General features: G+C 36.0%; 1 protein-coding gene across 4 annotated transcripts in view; it reads right to left on the reverse strand.

Moving 5' to 3' along the window:
- Window positions 1-450: 450 nt before the first annotated feature.
- The window catches only part of hdac11 (histone deacetylase 11), a 39,556-nt gene continuing 23,079 nt past the window's right edge, over window positions 451-16,927 (reverse strand). For all 4 annotated transcript variants that reach the window (XM_046875271.1, XM_046875273.1, XM_046875272.1 and 1 more), the window contains 4 exons: window positions 16,461-16,523; window positions 5,898-5,994; window positions 3,396-3,574; window positions 451-2,188 (listed from right to left, as the gene is read on the reverse strand). In XM_046875271.1, the coding sequence (XP_046731227.1) occupies window positions 1,949-2,188; window positions 3,396-3,574; window positions 5,898-5,994; window positions 16,461-16,523 (579 nt within the window). In that variant the 3' untranslated portion in view covers window positions 451-1,948. The remainder of the gene's footprint in view (window positions 2,189-3,395; window positions 3,575-5,897; window positions 5,995-16,460; window positions 16,524-16,927) is intronic.

Raw genomic sequence — 16,927 nt, forward strand, 5'->3', positions numbered from 1 at the left:
GCAGCATGTGATTTAAAGGACTTTTTTTTCATTGATACCTTTGTTGAGCCCACCTGTGACATCACCTAAAATTGTGCTTATTTTTACCATTTGTAAGCTGTTTTCACATCTTTGAGGCCACCTAAGAGCAGTTCAGTGGGTTAATGAACACCTGAGGGAAAATGAAAAAAATAAAATAAAATAAAATAAATAAATAAATAAGTTAACTCTCACAGGGGCACATCAGCATCAAAGAGACAAAAAATCTTTGTGTGGAGAAATGATGATAAATAATATCACCCATTTTCTCACCATGCTCAGGAAGTAAGTGCTCTCCATCATTAATCACCTTCTCCAGGAGAGAAGAGGCTTTGAAATAAAAAAAAAGGGGGCACTTTTGGAGGAAGAACGCTAATAGAGAAAGAAGGACATAAATCATGTGAACAGCTAACACAAGCGCAGGCATAATCATGTAATTAGATTGAATTTATTTTTCCCATTCTCACACAGAAGTGGTTTAAATCTGAATGCCAGATACAGAGAAAATTAAGAATACATATAATGGCACTTATGTCAGGTGCCACGACATGTAGTGTGTGGATATAAGAGGGTATTTAAACACTTACAGTATACACACCTGTATAGACCTCCAAATCATTAAGTGCCCCTGAGACGGGTACAGGTTTAAAGTATATTCATGTCAATAAGGTACACATCAACCAAAATCAGTATAAAGCCAAGGGAATGAACACATTAAAGTCATTATCGAGTAGTGTAAACACATTTTCTTTTACCAAATAGTACTGAAATTTGCATGCACACATACTCAATTTTCCTTAACAAGCTATAAATAAATTTGGCCTGCAAATCTTTCAAAAGAAAATGTACAATCTAAAGTATTTCAATCTTTCATCATACTCTTTCTCTCATAACAGAGAAAACTATCATCACACTATTTATTAGCCACTACCATTCCCAATGCACTCCAGCAGCCAAGCGCTAAACCCAGCAGACGGCAGAAACTTCTCAATTTTACAAGAAGACCTTGTTTTCAATGGCCATTAACCAGAATGAAACCTTTATGTTTGCATAACAGGGAAAATATATTTCAGGTTGCTTCTTTCTTGTTAAGTGTTTTGGAAAAAATATAGAAATGGCTATAAGAAGATACCTCTGGTCAGAAGAGGCCTCAAGCAGCTACACCTTTCTGAGGTGGATTGACCCAGGAGGAGTGCACATATTTATAATTTATATTCCCCTCAATGCTGGATTTCTTAACGCACATGCTAAGTCAGCATGCAGAAAAAAGAAACTTGCAAAGACTTGCTAGGGGGCACGGACAGGGTTATGGTTCACAAAAATCACCTTTAAATTAAGTCTGTGGGAAAAAACCTAACTGGTTGAGTCCCACAAACCCAGGTAGAAAAAACCTGCAGATTAATCTTTTTTCAGAATATGGCTATTGGATTGGTCTAGTCATGGGAGATGAACTATAAGCATTAATTATGGCTTTTTTTTTTTTTTTTTTTAAATAAGAACAGTACAGAAATGTACTAAAAGTAACAGACCAATGAATAATGCATGTAAATATTCAAATAAAATTCTTATAATAAAAAAGTAGTACTTTGCACCATACCATACTTTTGGTAATGTTAGAGAGAAATATGTTGTACAGTAAATTAAAAACCTGCTTCCTGCCTAGGATTGCTGTAGCTTTTAACATTACTTATTATTGTGCAAATGAGCGTTGCATAAAGTACCAATGTATAGTATTACAATCTAAAAATAATTAATCCATCGATAAAGGACTAGAGGTGAAAGCAGTGTAGGCTGTAGTAGTTACAAAAACTTACAACTGAAGAAAAAATTTCCTTGGATCACCCTTTTTTGGATTAAATGTTTTTTTATAAACAAAAACAGGGACAGTGCTGCGAGCTTTAAACAAACGGCTAAGAGCTGGATGTAAACATCAGATAGCGTTGAAAGGTGCCACTGCTGACACAGACTTGCTCATCATGACAGGCACCATTGACTGCCCTGCCTCTTCCAATGCCTCTCCACCAATCAGATGCTGTCTGTGCAGGTTCAGGATTGAGTCAGCAATGATTCGTGCTGTCTTCTTCTGGTAGCCTCCTGACGTCACCATGAGAATGGGAATCCCTCTCCTCCGTGCTGCCCTAAACACGATCTCATCTCTGTTCACGATGCCCTGAGTGTGGACGAAAAACACGATGCACTAATTGGGCAAGAGAACCAGCAAAAACTCTCAGAACCAATGGTATAATAAAACTTTTGTCTAGTTTGTAATAATGACAGTAATTATTAAGTAAGAATTAAACACTTCAGGATGTGCTAATCAATGCCAAATGAGTGCAATAACATTACATTTCAAAATCTATAATGCATTTATTCTCTTAAGTAAGTTATTGTTTGTGAATTGCTGTGATTTAATATTAACTATAAATGATAATTAAATACATACATCATATAAATACATTAATAAATAATGGTATGTCAATAAATAATAAACATTACATATTTTTACTGAAAACCACAAAGCATTGATCCCCCTGCTGGGACTCATGGAGGGCTTTCCTGCTTTGCAAATACCTTTACAAATATTTGCTGATTAATTCCCTGAATGCAAAAATAACTTCTTTGCACAGAAAACTTCAAGAAACTAATGAATATAGTTTATTTTTAACTTGTTTATGCGAAGCATCTGCTGAACAGGTTTACTTCAGATGAGCTGCTACTGCAGAAACCTTCAAAGGATTTGAATTTTTTGAGAGTTGTGCTTTTGTGAAATATAATCAATGCCTTTTGACCATTCAGAATATCGAAATCAATGCTGTGGTGGTAGAAGCAGCAGCAACAATTTCATAGAAATCTTTTAACTTTTTACATGTCTTAGTATATCACTAATATTACAGATTGTAGATCATGGTTTTCTAAATAAAAATCTCTGAATTAAGGAAACATGTGTACAACACAACCTTAATGAATCAGGTAATAATTTAACAATAAGCCTTTTTGGCCTTTGGAATACATGCTGTGTTTTTTATTAAAATGTATTTTTCTGCAAATACTTGAAAAGAAGATTTTTTTTATTCTCTGTGACTTCAAATATCTGGTAGAATTTAATGAAGCACATTTTGTGTGAAACGGCTCTTTATGCAGAAGTCAAATTCAAAATTGCCTCTATATTTAGATCCAACTCAATACTTCACCTGCAAAATAAACCTAATATTAAATCTGATATTAAACCTGGTTACATAACCGAATAGAATGTGGGAAAAGGAAAACATAATAAAGCTGGTTCAAATAAATCAACTTGGCATCCAGCTAAACTTTCGTGAAACTCTCTCTCTCAAATCGTCCAAATAAAGTTGTATATATATCACTTGGTTTTGTACCTGAGGGGAAATGGCCAGGCCTCCAAGAGGGTCACCATCCAGAATATCAGTCCCTGCATTGTACACAATTATGTCAGGTCTGATCTCATTCAATGTGCCCTCAGAGTGTAGTTCCACCTTCTGGAGATACTCGGTGTCTTCTGTGCCCCAGTCCAGCTCCACTTTCTTCTTAATGGCCCCTATACAAACACATGCGCTCTAATTAATCTTTTATCTCAGTGTGCATTTTTTATTCACTTATTCATTCTGTTTTCATAACCATAACAAGTAACGCTACACGCTGCACCACCAGGGCCTCCCTACAGTACAAACTACTATCCTAAATAATACTATTACTCTTTTAGAAATAAACCTTCTGTTCAGACCCAGCATATAATATTACTGATATCTTACTGATTTTTATATTACATTTGAACTTCCTGAATTGCTCCACTGTCAGGTCTGTCTTATACAAGAGACATGGATTTGCATTTTAATGTCTCAAATGGCCAATAAACAAAACACACATTATATATATATATATATATATATATATATATATATATATATATATATATATATATATATATATATATATATATATATATATATATATATATATATATATATATATATATATATATATATATATATATATATATATATATATATATATATATATATATATATATATATGCATACTATAAGCTATAACATGAGGAGAAAACATGGATTACTGAAACATAAATGAAACATTGTATAATAGCATGGCTACAGTGCGCTGTGAAACACTTTCAAGACCTAATTAGCCTCTTTTGTTTTGTTTGTCAGAGGAAAGGAAGACATAGATGGAAAAAGTTGTTGAAACGCAAGGCACATTCTATTTACACACAGCGTAATGTCACTGAGGGAAAATGTCTGAGAAAGGAAGTGGGGAAAAAAAACAGAGAAACTAAGCCAAGACACACCTTATCTTGGGAACCCAGGCTGCACTTTCTAATGAATATGTAGGATTGACAGACAAATCCATTCATACATTTATATAAAGGAGCTTTTGTTTATAAAATAAAGACTAAAAATGTTGAAGAATAAAATAAACTAAATTGGCAGTTTGAGTTTGTGGAGAAAAATATATGGAATAATGTATATACTGCCACTCAGCTAAAGCACATAAATTCCCTGCATTGCACAGCAGAATTCATATATATCAGGGTGTAAAAGTCTACCAAATGTAATAAGTAGATCTGAAGTCCTTTACTGGAACACCGTACATACACACATTGGTTCACACCTAGGGGCAATAGAGAGTCACCAATCCATCTACCAGCATGTTTATGGGCTGCGTGAGGGAAGTGGAGAACCTGGAGGAAACTTACTCAAGCACACAGACTGCAGGATGTTTTTAAATCTCTTAAATGATACCATTTACATACATATCTGAAGGCCTGATAAACTACATTATATCCTTCCCTGATGTTCCCTACATTCCATGTGTGAAGCTTAAAAAAGACATCCTTTTGTTTTAAAAATCTGTTAAACATTATTACTTCATATTTATTTGACTCCATCTGCTAAAAAAATCTAATTTGCATTTAACAAGCTTTTTTTTTTTTAGTTTTGTTGCTATTTATAATACAATTATTATTTATTAATATATGTTGAGGAATCCCACCTGGCCAGTCGATGTTGTAAAGCTGGTGATGAGCTATAATTTAGCATCATCAGCCATTGCTTAATTAGTAGCTTGTGTTTGGTGTGTGCTGGAGCATGGGCTTTTTCTTTTCTCAAGGATGAGAGACTTTCAGAGTTGTGTGCTTGAATCTGTAAGTATATTATTTGGGGTATTCTTATGTTTGTATATTTTTCATTCTTTGAGCTTGTGTTGGTTTTGGTTAGCTCCAAATGTCTGGGATTAATGATGATTATTTTTATATTGATTTATGAGATTTGTCTGTGCTTTCCTGTTTGATTCAATGCAACTCTATGATTGATTGTTGTGCTGTTAAAAAGAAATGCACCCTAGAATGAAAACAAAATGTATTGTGTTTTAATGGACACATCATCCTGGTGGCAATATACTTATGTATATTTATTACTTAAATTTGTATAATTCATTGTATTTTCATATCTGATGTATTCTTAGATTTTAGTATTTTCTTTCTGTCTCTGCTTTTATAATCTATGTATGTGTGTGTGTGTGTGTGTGTGTGTGTGTGTGTGTGTGTGTGTATGTGTGTGTGTGTGTATTTTTATGTATGTAAGAAAGCAGTGAAAGGAGAAAATACAACTTAACACTTCTGCACAACACTGCCCCCTTTAGGAGAAAAGCACTGTTTTATGACTGAATGTAAGGTCCTGTTTCTCTCTCTGAATAATTGTATATGCAAATGCTGATCATAACTGTGCAGAATTGCTCCAAGTACCTTAATAGAAGATTACAGTTTTATGTATCACAGCAGAACAGGCATCTTCAGATAATCCCTTTGTGCAATCTGATTTTTAAGATAGAAGCTTTGAACTCACTCTTGGCGTATCCGTCCCCAGGGTAGATGTGGCGATTGTAGACATCCATTATGTAAACTCGTCTGTCGTCCAAGAAATCCCTCTCATGTCCATTTCCCTGGAAAAAATAAATGAGAGAGCAAAATACATAAAAGCTCATAATGCAAAAATGTAATGAAAAGTTTTAATTTAAATTTAAACATTAAGTAGAAAGCAAAGTGAATCTAGTGAACACAAATTATGATCAAATATTCCCACCCTTTTAGGTTTTCAATACAATTTTATATGTATAGTGCTTTTAAAAATGGACACTGTCCCAAAGCAGGTTTATACTGTAGAAATAGATCACAAACATAAATTTCAGTCCTATAAATTAGTTACTAATTTCTAATTAAGGGTAGAAAGAAAGGCTCACCCTTAACTATAACACTTACATTACTGCTAATTAATCCAAACAGCCAATGCTGTGGCAGCAGCATAATGCAAAACTTTGTGCAGATTCAGGAAAGAGCTTCAGTTAAGGTTCACATCAAACATCAGAATAAAGAGATGAGCTTGTCTGATTTTCCAAACCTGCTGATCTTCTATAATTTCCACATGCAAATCTTTAAAGTTTATACTGAATGGTGCACAAAACAAAAAACATTTAGTGAGCAATACTCGTTTTTGTGGAAACGCTTCGATAAAGGGGTCCCACCATCAATAAAACAGTTGTAGATTGGTAAAAGACCAGATGGTATTTAGGTCTGAAGTCAAACAAAGTGGTTTGTACAGTTCCTACAATGCACATGGTGCCACACAAAACCAAAATATGACTTTACATACTAAAAAAATTGTGTTTTGCTTAACATTTGAAACTAGAATTACCTAGCTGTGATAACACAATCGCAAAAGGTTTTTCTAGAGATTAGTTAACCTTGGATCAAGTTTGACAGCTAATTGCTGAGCACACTGGATTGCAGTTTAGAACAGCTGCCCTAAACCACAGTACATACAGTAATACACTATACAGCCATGATACAAGATGACTCACATGAAATGAAATTTCTTCCCAAATTGCTTAGGAAAAAAGCCTTGACTGTGACACCAGCGACTCTAATGAAGCCTGTATAATCTGGGGCTATGATGAATGAGTAGACATAGCAGGCCACTTTGCCATGGGAGTTTTGTGCCACTAAGACAGATTTTAATTACTCTGTGCTCTTTGATGTACTGTATAAACTGTTAATACTGGAAGAAAAACTCATTCATTAACCCAGAACTGTGTGCAGCATTGCTTTACAATTATAGGCAAAACCTCAGGTGTTTTCAGAGGTTCCCCAAACAGGGACATAATTTCATTGTATTTTTGCAACATGCAATTTCTAATGTTCTCTCGCTCTATATTCTAATTAATCCCCAATCAATATTGTCAGCGAGTATTTCCTGTTCGATCACAGTCGTGTCACCCAAACCTCCATCTTTCTTCATTACCCATGCTTTTTCCATCACAACCAGTGTTCAAGTGATCACTGTTACCTTTTCCTTTCATGTCTTGAAACATGTCAATGTAGCTTTCACAACAACTTCTCTAAGCTTGAGAGAGACTGCTGGCTAATTATGAGAACAAAAACATTCATTAGGGGGAGAAATCTTATTCTTTTTAAAGCTCAATCAATGCAATGAAGCAGTAAAACTCTATTCAGCTTCCAAAAGCAGAAAGACATCCATAAAGCTTCTCTAATCACCTGCATCAACAGTGAAGAAGGGTACTATTTAAATCAACTGAAATGTGAAGGCTATCAAAAATTAATCTTTGAATAGGAAAATAAAGGCAGCCTAGTTACGTCACTCGGTAGAAAATGGAACAGCTGAACAGCTTTTGTGTTTTACATGCTTATGAAATGGATATAGGAACGCAGAGATCTTATTTTTTTGCTGTGTTCTCTGATTACAGAATGGATTCAATCGACTGAAAAACTGAACAATTAGAAACCTTTGAAACAGGATAATGTTAATTTTCTGCATACAATTGAGCTAAAGGACATGACCTTTTAATCCCAGTACTGTCCTGGACAATTAGAAGGGAACCATTATATATATATATATATATATATATATATATATATATATATATATATATATATATATATATATATATATATATATATATATATATATATATATATATTAGGGATGCACCGAATATTCGGCCACCGAAAGACTTTGATCACCGAAACAACACGGCCGAAACAGTTTGTTGTGATGACGCTAACAGAAACCGCTGCCTGCACGTGCATGTCTAAAACAACATGTCTGTTGTGTGGACGTATTTTAGTATATCTGAAAAAGACCCACGGATAGCGATTTGCAAAACATGTAATGCCGAAATTTCGTCTGCAAAGACTTTCTCCACGTCGGGTTTAATTTGAAATCCAAACATCCGATCGCTATGCTGAATATCAGAGGAACGCAAACGCACAGAAAAGCAAAACCCCTCCAAGCACGCGCACTCCGTCTGTGGTGGACGTTTTTGAAAAGGCAGGAAGTTTCCCAGTGATAGTGTTGTATTGTTGTATCTTTAAGCAGATGCACTTGTTCTAAATGCAGTTTGTTTTTATGAAAGAACATATTTAATTGTACAACCTTTCAGCAGGCCAAAGGGCCTGTACATTATTATTTAATGTACACATGAGTGCATTAAAGTTAAACATTTAAGACTAAATTTTAATTTTTTTTATCCTGTGCAGTGTTGCAATGTGCTATAAATAAATATTTTCATAATTTGTAATTGATTCATTCTTTGAAACTTTAATATTAATTTATGCAATTAAAATGCCTTGATTTTAGTAAGGTTAGTACACAGTCATAGACATAAATGCAATGGTAATAGCCAAGAATTTTTATTTCGTGCATCCCTAATATATATATATATATATATATATATATATATATATATATATATATATATATATATATATATATATATATATATATACACGTATACATATACGTATATATATATATATATATATATATATATATATATATATATATATATATATATATATATATATATATATATGTATGCACCGTCCTTGTGATGCAAAGAGGAAACTTCTGCTTTTGCATATGAAACATTGTATCACATTATTACATTTTTTGTAGTTACAAGTAGGGACTGAGAACATTTTTCACATAGTAACTCCTAGCAGAAATAACCCAGCTATTATGGTTGAACAAACCAGTGCACTCTTAAGTGCCGGTCCCAAGCCCGGATAAACGGGGAGGGTTGCGTTAGGAAGGGCATCCAGCGTAAAACATGTGCCAAAACAAATATGCGGATCAGGAGACGTCTACAGAGACAGCAGGAAAAGGAGAAGTGAAGGAATGTGGAGGTTCAGGTTGGTACTTTAAATGTTGGTACTATGACTGGTAAAGGGAGAGATGTAGCTGATATGATGGAGAGGAGAAAGGTAGAAATTTTGTGTGTTCAGGAGACCAAGTGGAAAGAGAGTAAGGCCAGGAACATTGGAGGTTGGTTTAAACTGTTCTATCATGGTGTGGATGGAAAGAGAAATGGTGTAGGGGTGATTCTAAAGGAAGAGTACAGCAAGAGTGTAGTGGTGGTTAAAATAAGTTTCTAATGGGGGATGAACGTGAAGCTGGAAGTTGAAGGGGTGATGATAAATCATCAGTGCTTATGCTCCACAAGCGGGTTGTGAAAGGTGTTGGTGTAAGGTGTTGGTGGTGGAATGAGGAAGTGTAGAAGAGCATAAGTTGAAAGAGGTTGGCAAAACAGAACACTAAAGACAGACACTAAGGAAGGAGAAAAGGATTTGTACCAATGGCCAGGCAGAGGGACCGAGCTGGAAAGGATGTGCTGCAAGTTAGAGCAATAAAGGATGAAGATAGAAATGTGTTGACTAGTGAGGAGAGTGTGTTGAGAAGACAGAGGGAGTATTTTAAGTAGCTGATGAATGAGGAAAATGAGAGAGAGAAAAGGTTGGATGGTGTGGAGATGGTGAAGCAGGAAGTAGATAGGATTAGTAAGGAGGAAGTGAGAACAGCGATTAAGAGGATGAAGAGTGGAAAGTCGGTAGGACCTGATGACATACCGGTAGAAGCATGCAGATGTTTAGGAGAGATGGCAGTGGAGTTTTTAACAAGATTGTTTAACAGGATTTTTGATTTTTGAGAAGATGCCTGAGGAATAGATGAAGCATGTGCTGGTACCAATCTTTAAGAATAAGGGAGATGTGCAGACCTACAGTAACTAAAATGATTAGTCACACCATGAAGTTATGGGAAAGAGTAGTGGAAGACAGGCTTCCACTAGAAAGAGCACCACAGATGCATTATTTGCTTTGAAAATGTTGATGGGGAAGTATAGAGAAGGTGAGATGGAGCTGCATTGTGTGTGGGTATGGATTTAGAGAAAGTGTACAACAGGGTGCCAAAAAAGGAGATGGTATTGGGTATTGTAAAGGTATTGAAGACTGCATCTTCCAAAGACAACAGTTTCCATAGGAACCTGTGAGACACTATAGCCTCAGTGGTGAGAGAAGGTCTGTTCTCCCAACCATAAAGTATTTGAATGCTAAAAATTGATTATTACTCATATACTGTATATTGTAAGCAATTTGCTCTTTTATTGTGCGTCTAATTAGCACTTCATATATGCAAAGTACCAGAAGAGATATTTTCTTGAAAAAACATATTCTGGTTGATTAATTGCCATTTTAATGCCTTTGTGCCTTTCTGTATTCTTCATAGTCTCTAAGCAGAGCTGAGACAGCACTTCCATGCCTGTTTATGAGCCCATAAGCACATTTATACTCTTGTTTCCCCATGCGGACATATGAATTATTTACTCTGCGTGTTTATTGATTCACTTCCACCTTGTCTTCATCGATAAGCAAAAGACCATAATTATAATCAAGCTATGATTCAAACTGCTCATTGCACTTCTGTGGACAGAAGGCAAAAACACAGGGAAAGTGCTCAGCCCATCAACCATGCTAACTCCATTAAATGGCCTGCCTCATTAGCAGAGTCATTACAGTGGCAGGGCACAGTTAAATAGAAACTAAAGATTTCAATTGCCTGCTTGGCAAAGATTAAGAAAAATAATAGCCACACTCCACTCTATGGTTCATATTCACACAAAACAAGTTAGTGGAGCGAATAATTACACATTAAAACAATGTTAAAACATGCTATTATCAAAAATAAAGACGGCACCTGCATCATAATTTTCTCCACCATTTAAGACATTAGGTATGATAACTGATTGCTGTGTTCTACAATAAACATGTAAATGTTCTATAAACAAACACTGACTTTGGTCAAATAATGTGAACTATAATCACCCATAGCACTGCTGAATTCTTATATTCGATTGTGGTTATAAAGAGCAGCTTTGACAATAGTCCCTGTAATATTGAAAACTCCAGCTTTCTAATATTGCACTTGATCAAATGCATTGCCATTTTTTACAGTATGTAACTGCTCTTTGCCAGTGTTAAACATTAATGAAAGTATTTTGAGTATTCTATTACGAACTTAAGTACTTTATGTATTTTCCCCTTTTATTTTAGGAAACAATTACACTTTAATGTGCAATATAATATGTATTTTTCTTCCTCACTACATTTTAGAAAAACATGGCATTCTTATGTATTGTGAATTGAATGCATAAACTATGTTGTGACAAACTATCACATGACCACAGGCATAATCGTATGGTAACATGACAAGCTGACTACTGTACCTTTGGCTCATTAATCATAAGTGGGAAATAAGATTGCTGGTGATTGAGTGACTGTTCACAGTATTTCTGCTTTATGACAGAAGACAATATCTTTTCTCTGGGATTTTAGGGATGTACTATAATGCTGCACAAAATTTCTTTCAATCACATGTAACAAAACAAAAGCTGTGCATTAGATTGTCTAATTATACATTAACTCTGTGGCCAAAGCCTCATCAATGTACAGGATTGCCAAGTTGATTTCAAAAACTATACAAAAACACTACACATTTTTTTTTTTACAGTCTTAAATTTGAACATGCTTCACTGTGAATCTCACAGAGTGTCTGAGTCAGGCAGCTCTCTGTGGCTCAAGCTTGGCTTTGAACTTTGCGTTAGCCATGCACTCTCATATCTGCAGCTATGAACTTCCTAACCACAGTGGTAATTTCTTTCAACCAGATATAGAATGGAATTTGTGCTGGCTTGTATGCTAATGTATTGGGTCCTAAACACAGTATGCTTAGGAAGTTTGTCTTTATTTAAACCCTTGTAGCCGCTCCTGATTTGAAATAAAAACAGAAGCTACTTTTTCAGTGGATAGAGTGGGCTTAACTGTTGTTAACTGTTAACATGAATATGTTGTAAGCAATATTATGATGAACAGTATACCCTATATTGTGGATTATTCATCACATATTTACATGCCTAGTCTCACTGTGCAATGTACAAAAAAAGATTTGTACATACATCAAATATAAGCAAATAGTGAGGCCCTAAGAGTAATCAAGTAAACAACATGTGTCTAGAAAGTACTATATGATCCATTAGCAGAATATAATTTTAAATATGACGTGGTTTTATGGGTTTTTTTTATTGACTGGTGGGACAGAGAAATTTTACTGTAAATTGTTTTCTCTGTAATCTCACATGCATTTTTTTATTCTCGAAAATTAACAACTTAAAAAAATAATTAATGAAAGAAAGACTGTTTATAATATGTTATATTTAATTACAAGAGCTTTGTTTTGCACATTTTTCCCAGCAAAAGATTTAACTGTGTTACGGTTAAAGCAAATTATGGCTGTGGTTAAAACATTTCTTAATGCATTTGCTTGTCTCTCCTTTTGTCCCCTTTTCCCCCTCAGGTGCTCAATCCTCCCTCTCCTCTCTCTCTCTCTCAATTGTCCTCCAGGGCTAATGAACTACAAATCTTCAGGTGACAAACACAGAAGTCTCACAAGGTCTCAATCACTCTTTTGTGCCTTTAGGTGACTTGTGATATGCCAGTGTCAAAATGAATGGCAGAGCCTATGGCTGCTGGTGAAGGATTATCACCAATGTGTTAATTTAGATGAAGGAAATCTGCCTTGCTAGAATAGTTGGGAAGCACAGAGTTATTAATCAAGAATTAATAGCTGATAATGTATGTATTAATTAGTAACCTAGTAAAAATGCAAAACGGGTATGCAAGATCATGTGTGTGTGTGTGTGTGTGTGTGTGTGTGTGTGTGTGTGTGTGTAACATGCTATCAGCATTGAGAGGACAGTAACAACATGCCAAATAAAATAATCTCTGTATACTCTGAATCTCAATATTTACACACACATGTTTATGGACACCTGACCAACACAGCTGTACAGTATGTGCTTATTGGACATTCCATTCCAGATTTAGTTCCTCATTGCAGTTACTGTATATCATTCACTGCTTTTGTGCGAAATCTTTTCACTAGAGTTTGTGCATGACTGTGGGGCTCATTCAGACACAAGAGATTATGAAGGTTGCAGGGGGGATGTTTTGGGCCATTTACATCATTTAGAATTGGAACATTTATTGGTATTTCATACAAAGACATCTTATGTGATTGCTTTCCTAATATTTTCATCAATATTTTCAACATTTTAGAACATGGCATCTTTCAACCCAGCCATTAGGGTTACACAAGCCAGTGCACTCTTAATGCCGGTCCCAAGCCAGGATAAATGGGGAGGGTTACGTTAGGAAGGGCATCCAGCATAATACATTCGCCAAATCAAACATGCGGATCACAAATCAGAAGGTTTGGAGATGGTGAAGCAGGAAGTGGATAGGATTAGTAAGGAGGATGTGAGAGCAGTAATTAAAAGGATGAAGAGTGGAAAGTCGGTAGGACCTGATGACATACCGGTAGAAGCATGGAGATGTTTAGGAGAGATGGCAGTGGAGTTTTTAACAAGATTGTTTAAGATTTTGGAAGGTGAAATGATGCCTGAGGAAGGGAGAAGGTGTGTGCTGGTACTGATCTTTAAGAATAAGGAAAATGTGCAGACCTGCAGTAACTACAGGGGAATAAAGTTAATCAGTCACACCATGAAGTTAGGAAAGAGTAATGGAAGACAGGCTGAGAGAAGAGGTGACCATCTGTGAGCAACAGTATGGTTTTATGCCGAGGAAGAGCACTACAGATGCCTTATTTGCTTTGAGAATGTTGATGAAGAAGTATAGAGAAGGACAGAAAGAGTTGCATTGTGTGTTTGTGGGTTCAGAGAGAAGAGTTGTGGTATTGTATGAGGAAGTCAGGTGTGTCAGAGAAGTATGTGAGGGTGGTGCAATACATGTATGAGGACAGCAGTGAAGTGTGAAGTAGGATAGCATCAAGGATCGGCTCTAAACCCTTTCCTGTTTGAAGTGGTGATGGACAGGTTGACGGACGAGGTCAGACAGGAGCCTCCCTGGACTAAAATGTTTGCAGATGATATTGTAATTTGTGGTGAGAGTAGTGAGCAGGTTGAGAAGAGCCTGGAGAAGTGGAGGTAGGCACTGGAGAGAAGGGAAATAAAAGTCAGTAGGAGAAAGTCAGAGTACATGTGTGTGAATGAGAGGAAAGGAAGTGGAGTGGTTGAAGGGAGAAGAGGTGGAGAAGGTGGAGGAGTTCAGGTACCTGGGGTCAACAGTGCAAAGTAATACAGAGTGTGTTAAAGAAGTGAAGAAAAGAGTGCAGGCAGGGTGGAGTGAGTGTAGAAGAGTGGCAGGAGTGATTTGTAATAGAAGGGTATTTACAAGAGTGAAAGGGAAAGTTCAAAGGACTGTGGTGAGACCGGCGATGTTGTATGGATTAGAGACAGTGGCATTGGAAAAAAAAGAGTAAAAAAAAAGGAGTTGGAGCTGGAGGTAGCAGAGCTGAAGATGTTAAGGTTTTCGTTGGGAGTGACCAGAAAGGACAAGATTAAAAATGAGTTTATTAAAGGGCCAGCGCATTTAGGACGTTTTGCACAAGGTGAGGACAAGGTGAGGGAGGTGCGATTGAGATGGTTTGGACATGTGCAGAGGAGGGACATGGGGTATATCGGTAGGAGAATGCTGAGACTGGAGCCACCAGGAAGGAGGAAAAGAGGAAGGCCAAGGAGGAGGTTTATGGATGTGGTGAGGGAAGACATGCAGGTAAGTAGTGTATGGAGACAGATGATCTGCTGTGGCGACCCCTAATGGGAGAAGCCGAAAGAAGAAGAAGAAGAACATTGCATCTTTGGTGACAGATCTAATTTTACAGTTTATTAACTATTGAATTGTCTTACACTAACTAGTCATACTAGCGTTCCTACAGCGCACATCCTACAGTATTTTTGCAATAACAGCAATAAGACATTGATATCAACAAACAATTGCATTTGCGTTTGTGATGCTTTTCCAGGCTTGTACTGCAGCTACCCTTGGATATTGTTGGTTTTGGTGGTATTTTTACATAAGTATCTTCTTTTGGAGGTGAAATACTGCTCAACTGGGGATGAGTAGATTGCATCTTGTGTTTTGGCCTCTATAATTCTGCTCTCTGTTTTCTCTGGATTGTGATATCTTCAGCCCTGCCCCAAAGAGGTTGGTGAGGTCACCAAATGTTGTTTTGGGTTTTTCTTCACAGGTCTCACAGTGCTTCTGTCATCAACTGCTGTTGTTTTCCTTGGCTGACTTGTTTGAGGTCTGGTTGTTAGTTCACCTGTGGTTTCTTTCTGTTTTAGCACTAAAAAAGACAGAGTGCTGTACTGCAGACAAAAGGTGCTGCAAAGTAGTAGCTAAGGGGTGTGCAACCAGCTTTTTTTTTTTTTTTTGACTTGTTTTCACTTTAATTGTGTTCTCTGCTGTATCACATTAAAGGTGGAAAAAAATCTGGCACGACAGTTTTATTTATCCACTGTACTGTATTCTTACTGTGGGTTTAAGAAAAAGATACTTCACCAGTTCTGGACAACATTAATGAAGTCCATTTTTATCGGTAGTAGTTTTTTGAGAAAACTGTCATCTACACTGTTCTTTGAAACCCCAGTGAATGAATGTCATGTTTTGACAAAAGCTATTTACATCACCAGCGATTTTAAAAATCTACTGGGTTCACCTCCTACATCACGAGAAGCATAAATGATAAAAAAAAAAAAACCCATTTACCCAAAAGATCAAGTTCCTATCAAAACTCTCTGTACTACACCTAAAATGTATTGTTCCAGTGTTCCTATTGTTGCTGGTAAGTGGCTGGTAAGAATATAATAAATGGTTTGAATAAACTGTCACAAGTATTAAATGTCATCCTTTTAAATATACAATAATTAACCTGCACTTACTGTAATGGCATACTGAAGGCCGGATTAAAACCTCTGCATTGCATATATAAGCATGTTTAAATAATATATAAAAAGAAAGAAAAAAGAATAAGATTTCATATTGTGCTGCATGAACTGAACAAGAACTGGTGCATATGTAATGCAGAAGGGCAATGAATGGGCAAACAGCAGTCCAATTGATTGCAGTGCTAAACAGAAGGCATTATTCTGTCTATAGTATCAATTATTTTGTAGACCGACAGAAAATTACTGCTGCTTACCTGATGAGCGTCCAGATCGATAATGGTGGCCTTGGAGACGCCCTCCACTCGATCAAAGAGAAACTGTAGAGAGAAAACCCATCAAGGGTCAGGATTTTATAGTTTCATAATAAAACATAAAGAATTACTTCTGTATTAAACAGCATACGTTGATCTTGGCTCAGGTCCCCTTGAGCTGAATGTAGTAAGGTGGATTTAAGCATAAAAAAAATGACTGGTCGTAAGTATAAAAATGGATAATATGGTCATTATTATATTATTATATCTATATCGTTTTTCTTTTATTTGAAGTTTTGCAATTCGAGCCTTTTCATAAAAGTAGTAAACAGGCACTGTTTATTTTAGTAAGTTCTATACAAAGACTGCATGATAGTGGGACAAACAATTTAACGGTGCATTATGTACCTCAGAAATATGCATTAGGATCTTTTCAGTGGACCTGTCTGCTGACCTGACAAGCTGACTAT

Source organism: Silurus meridionalis, chromosome 19 (genome assembly GCF_014805685.1).
Source record: "Silurus meridionalis isolate SWU-2019-XX chromosome 19, ASM1480568v1, whole genome shotgun sequence".
In the NCBI taxonomy this organism is placed as follows: domain Eukaryota; kingdom Metazoa; phylum Chordata; class Actinopteri; order Siluriformes; family Siluridae; genus Silurus; species Silurus meridionalis.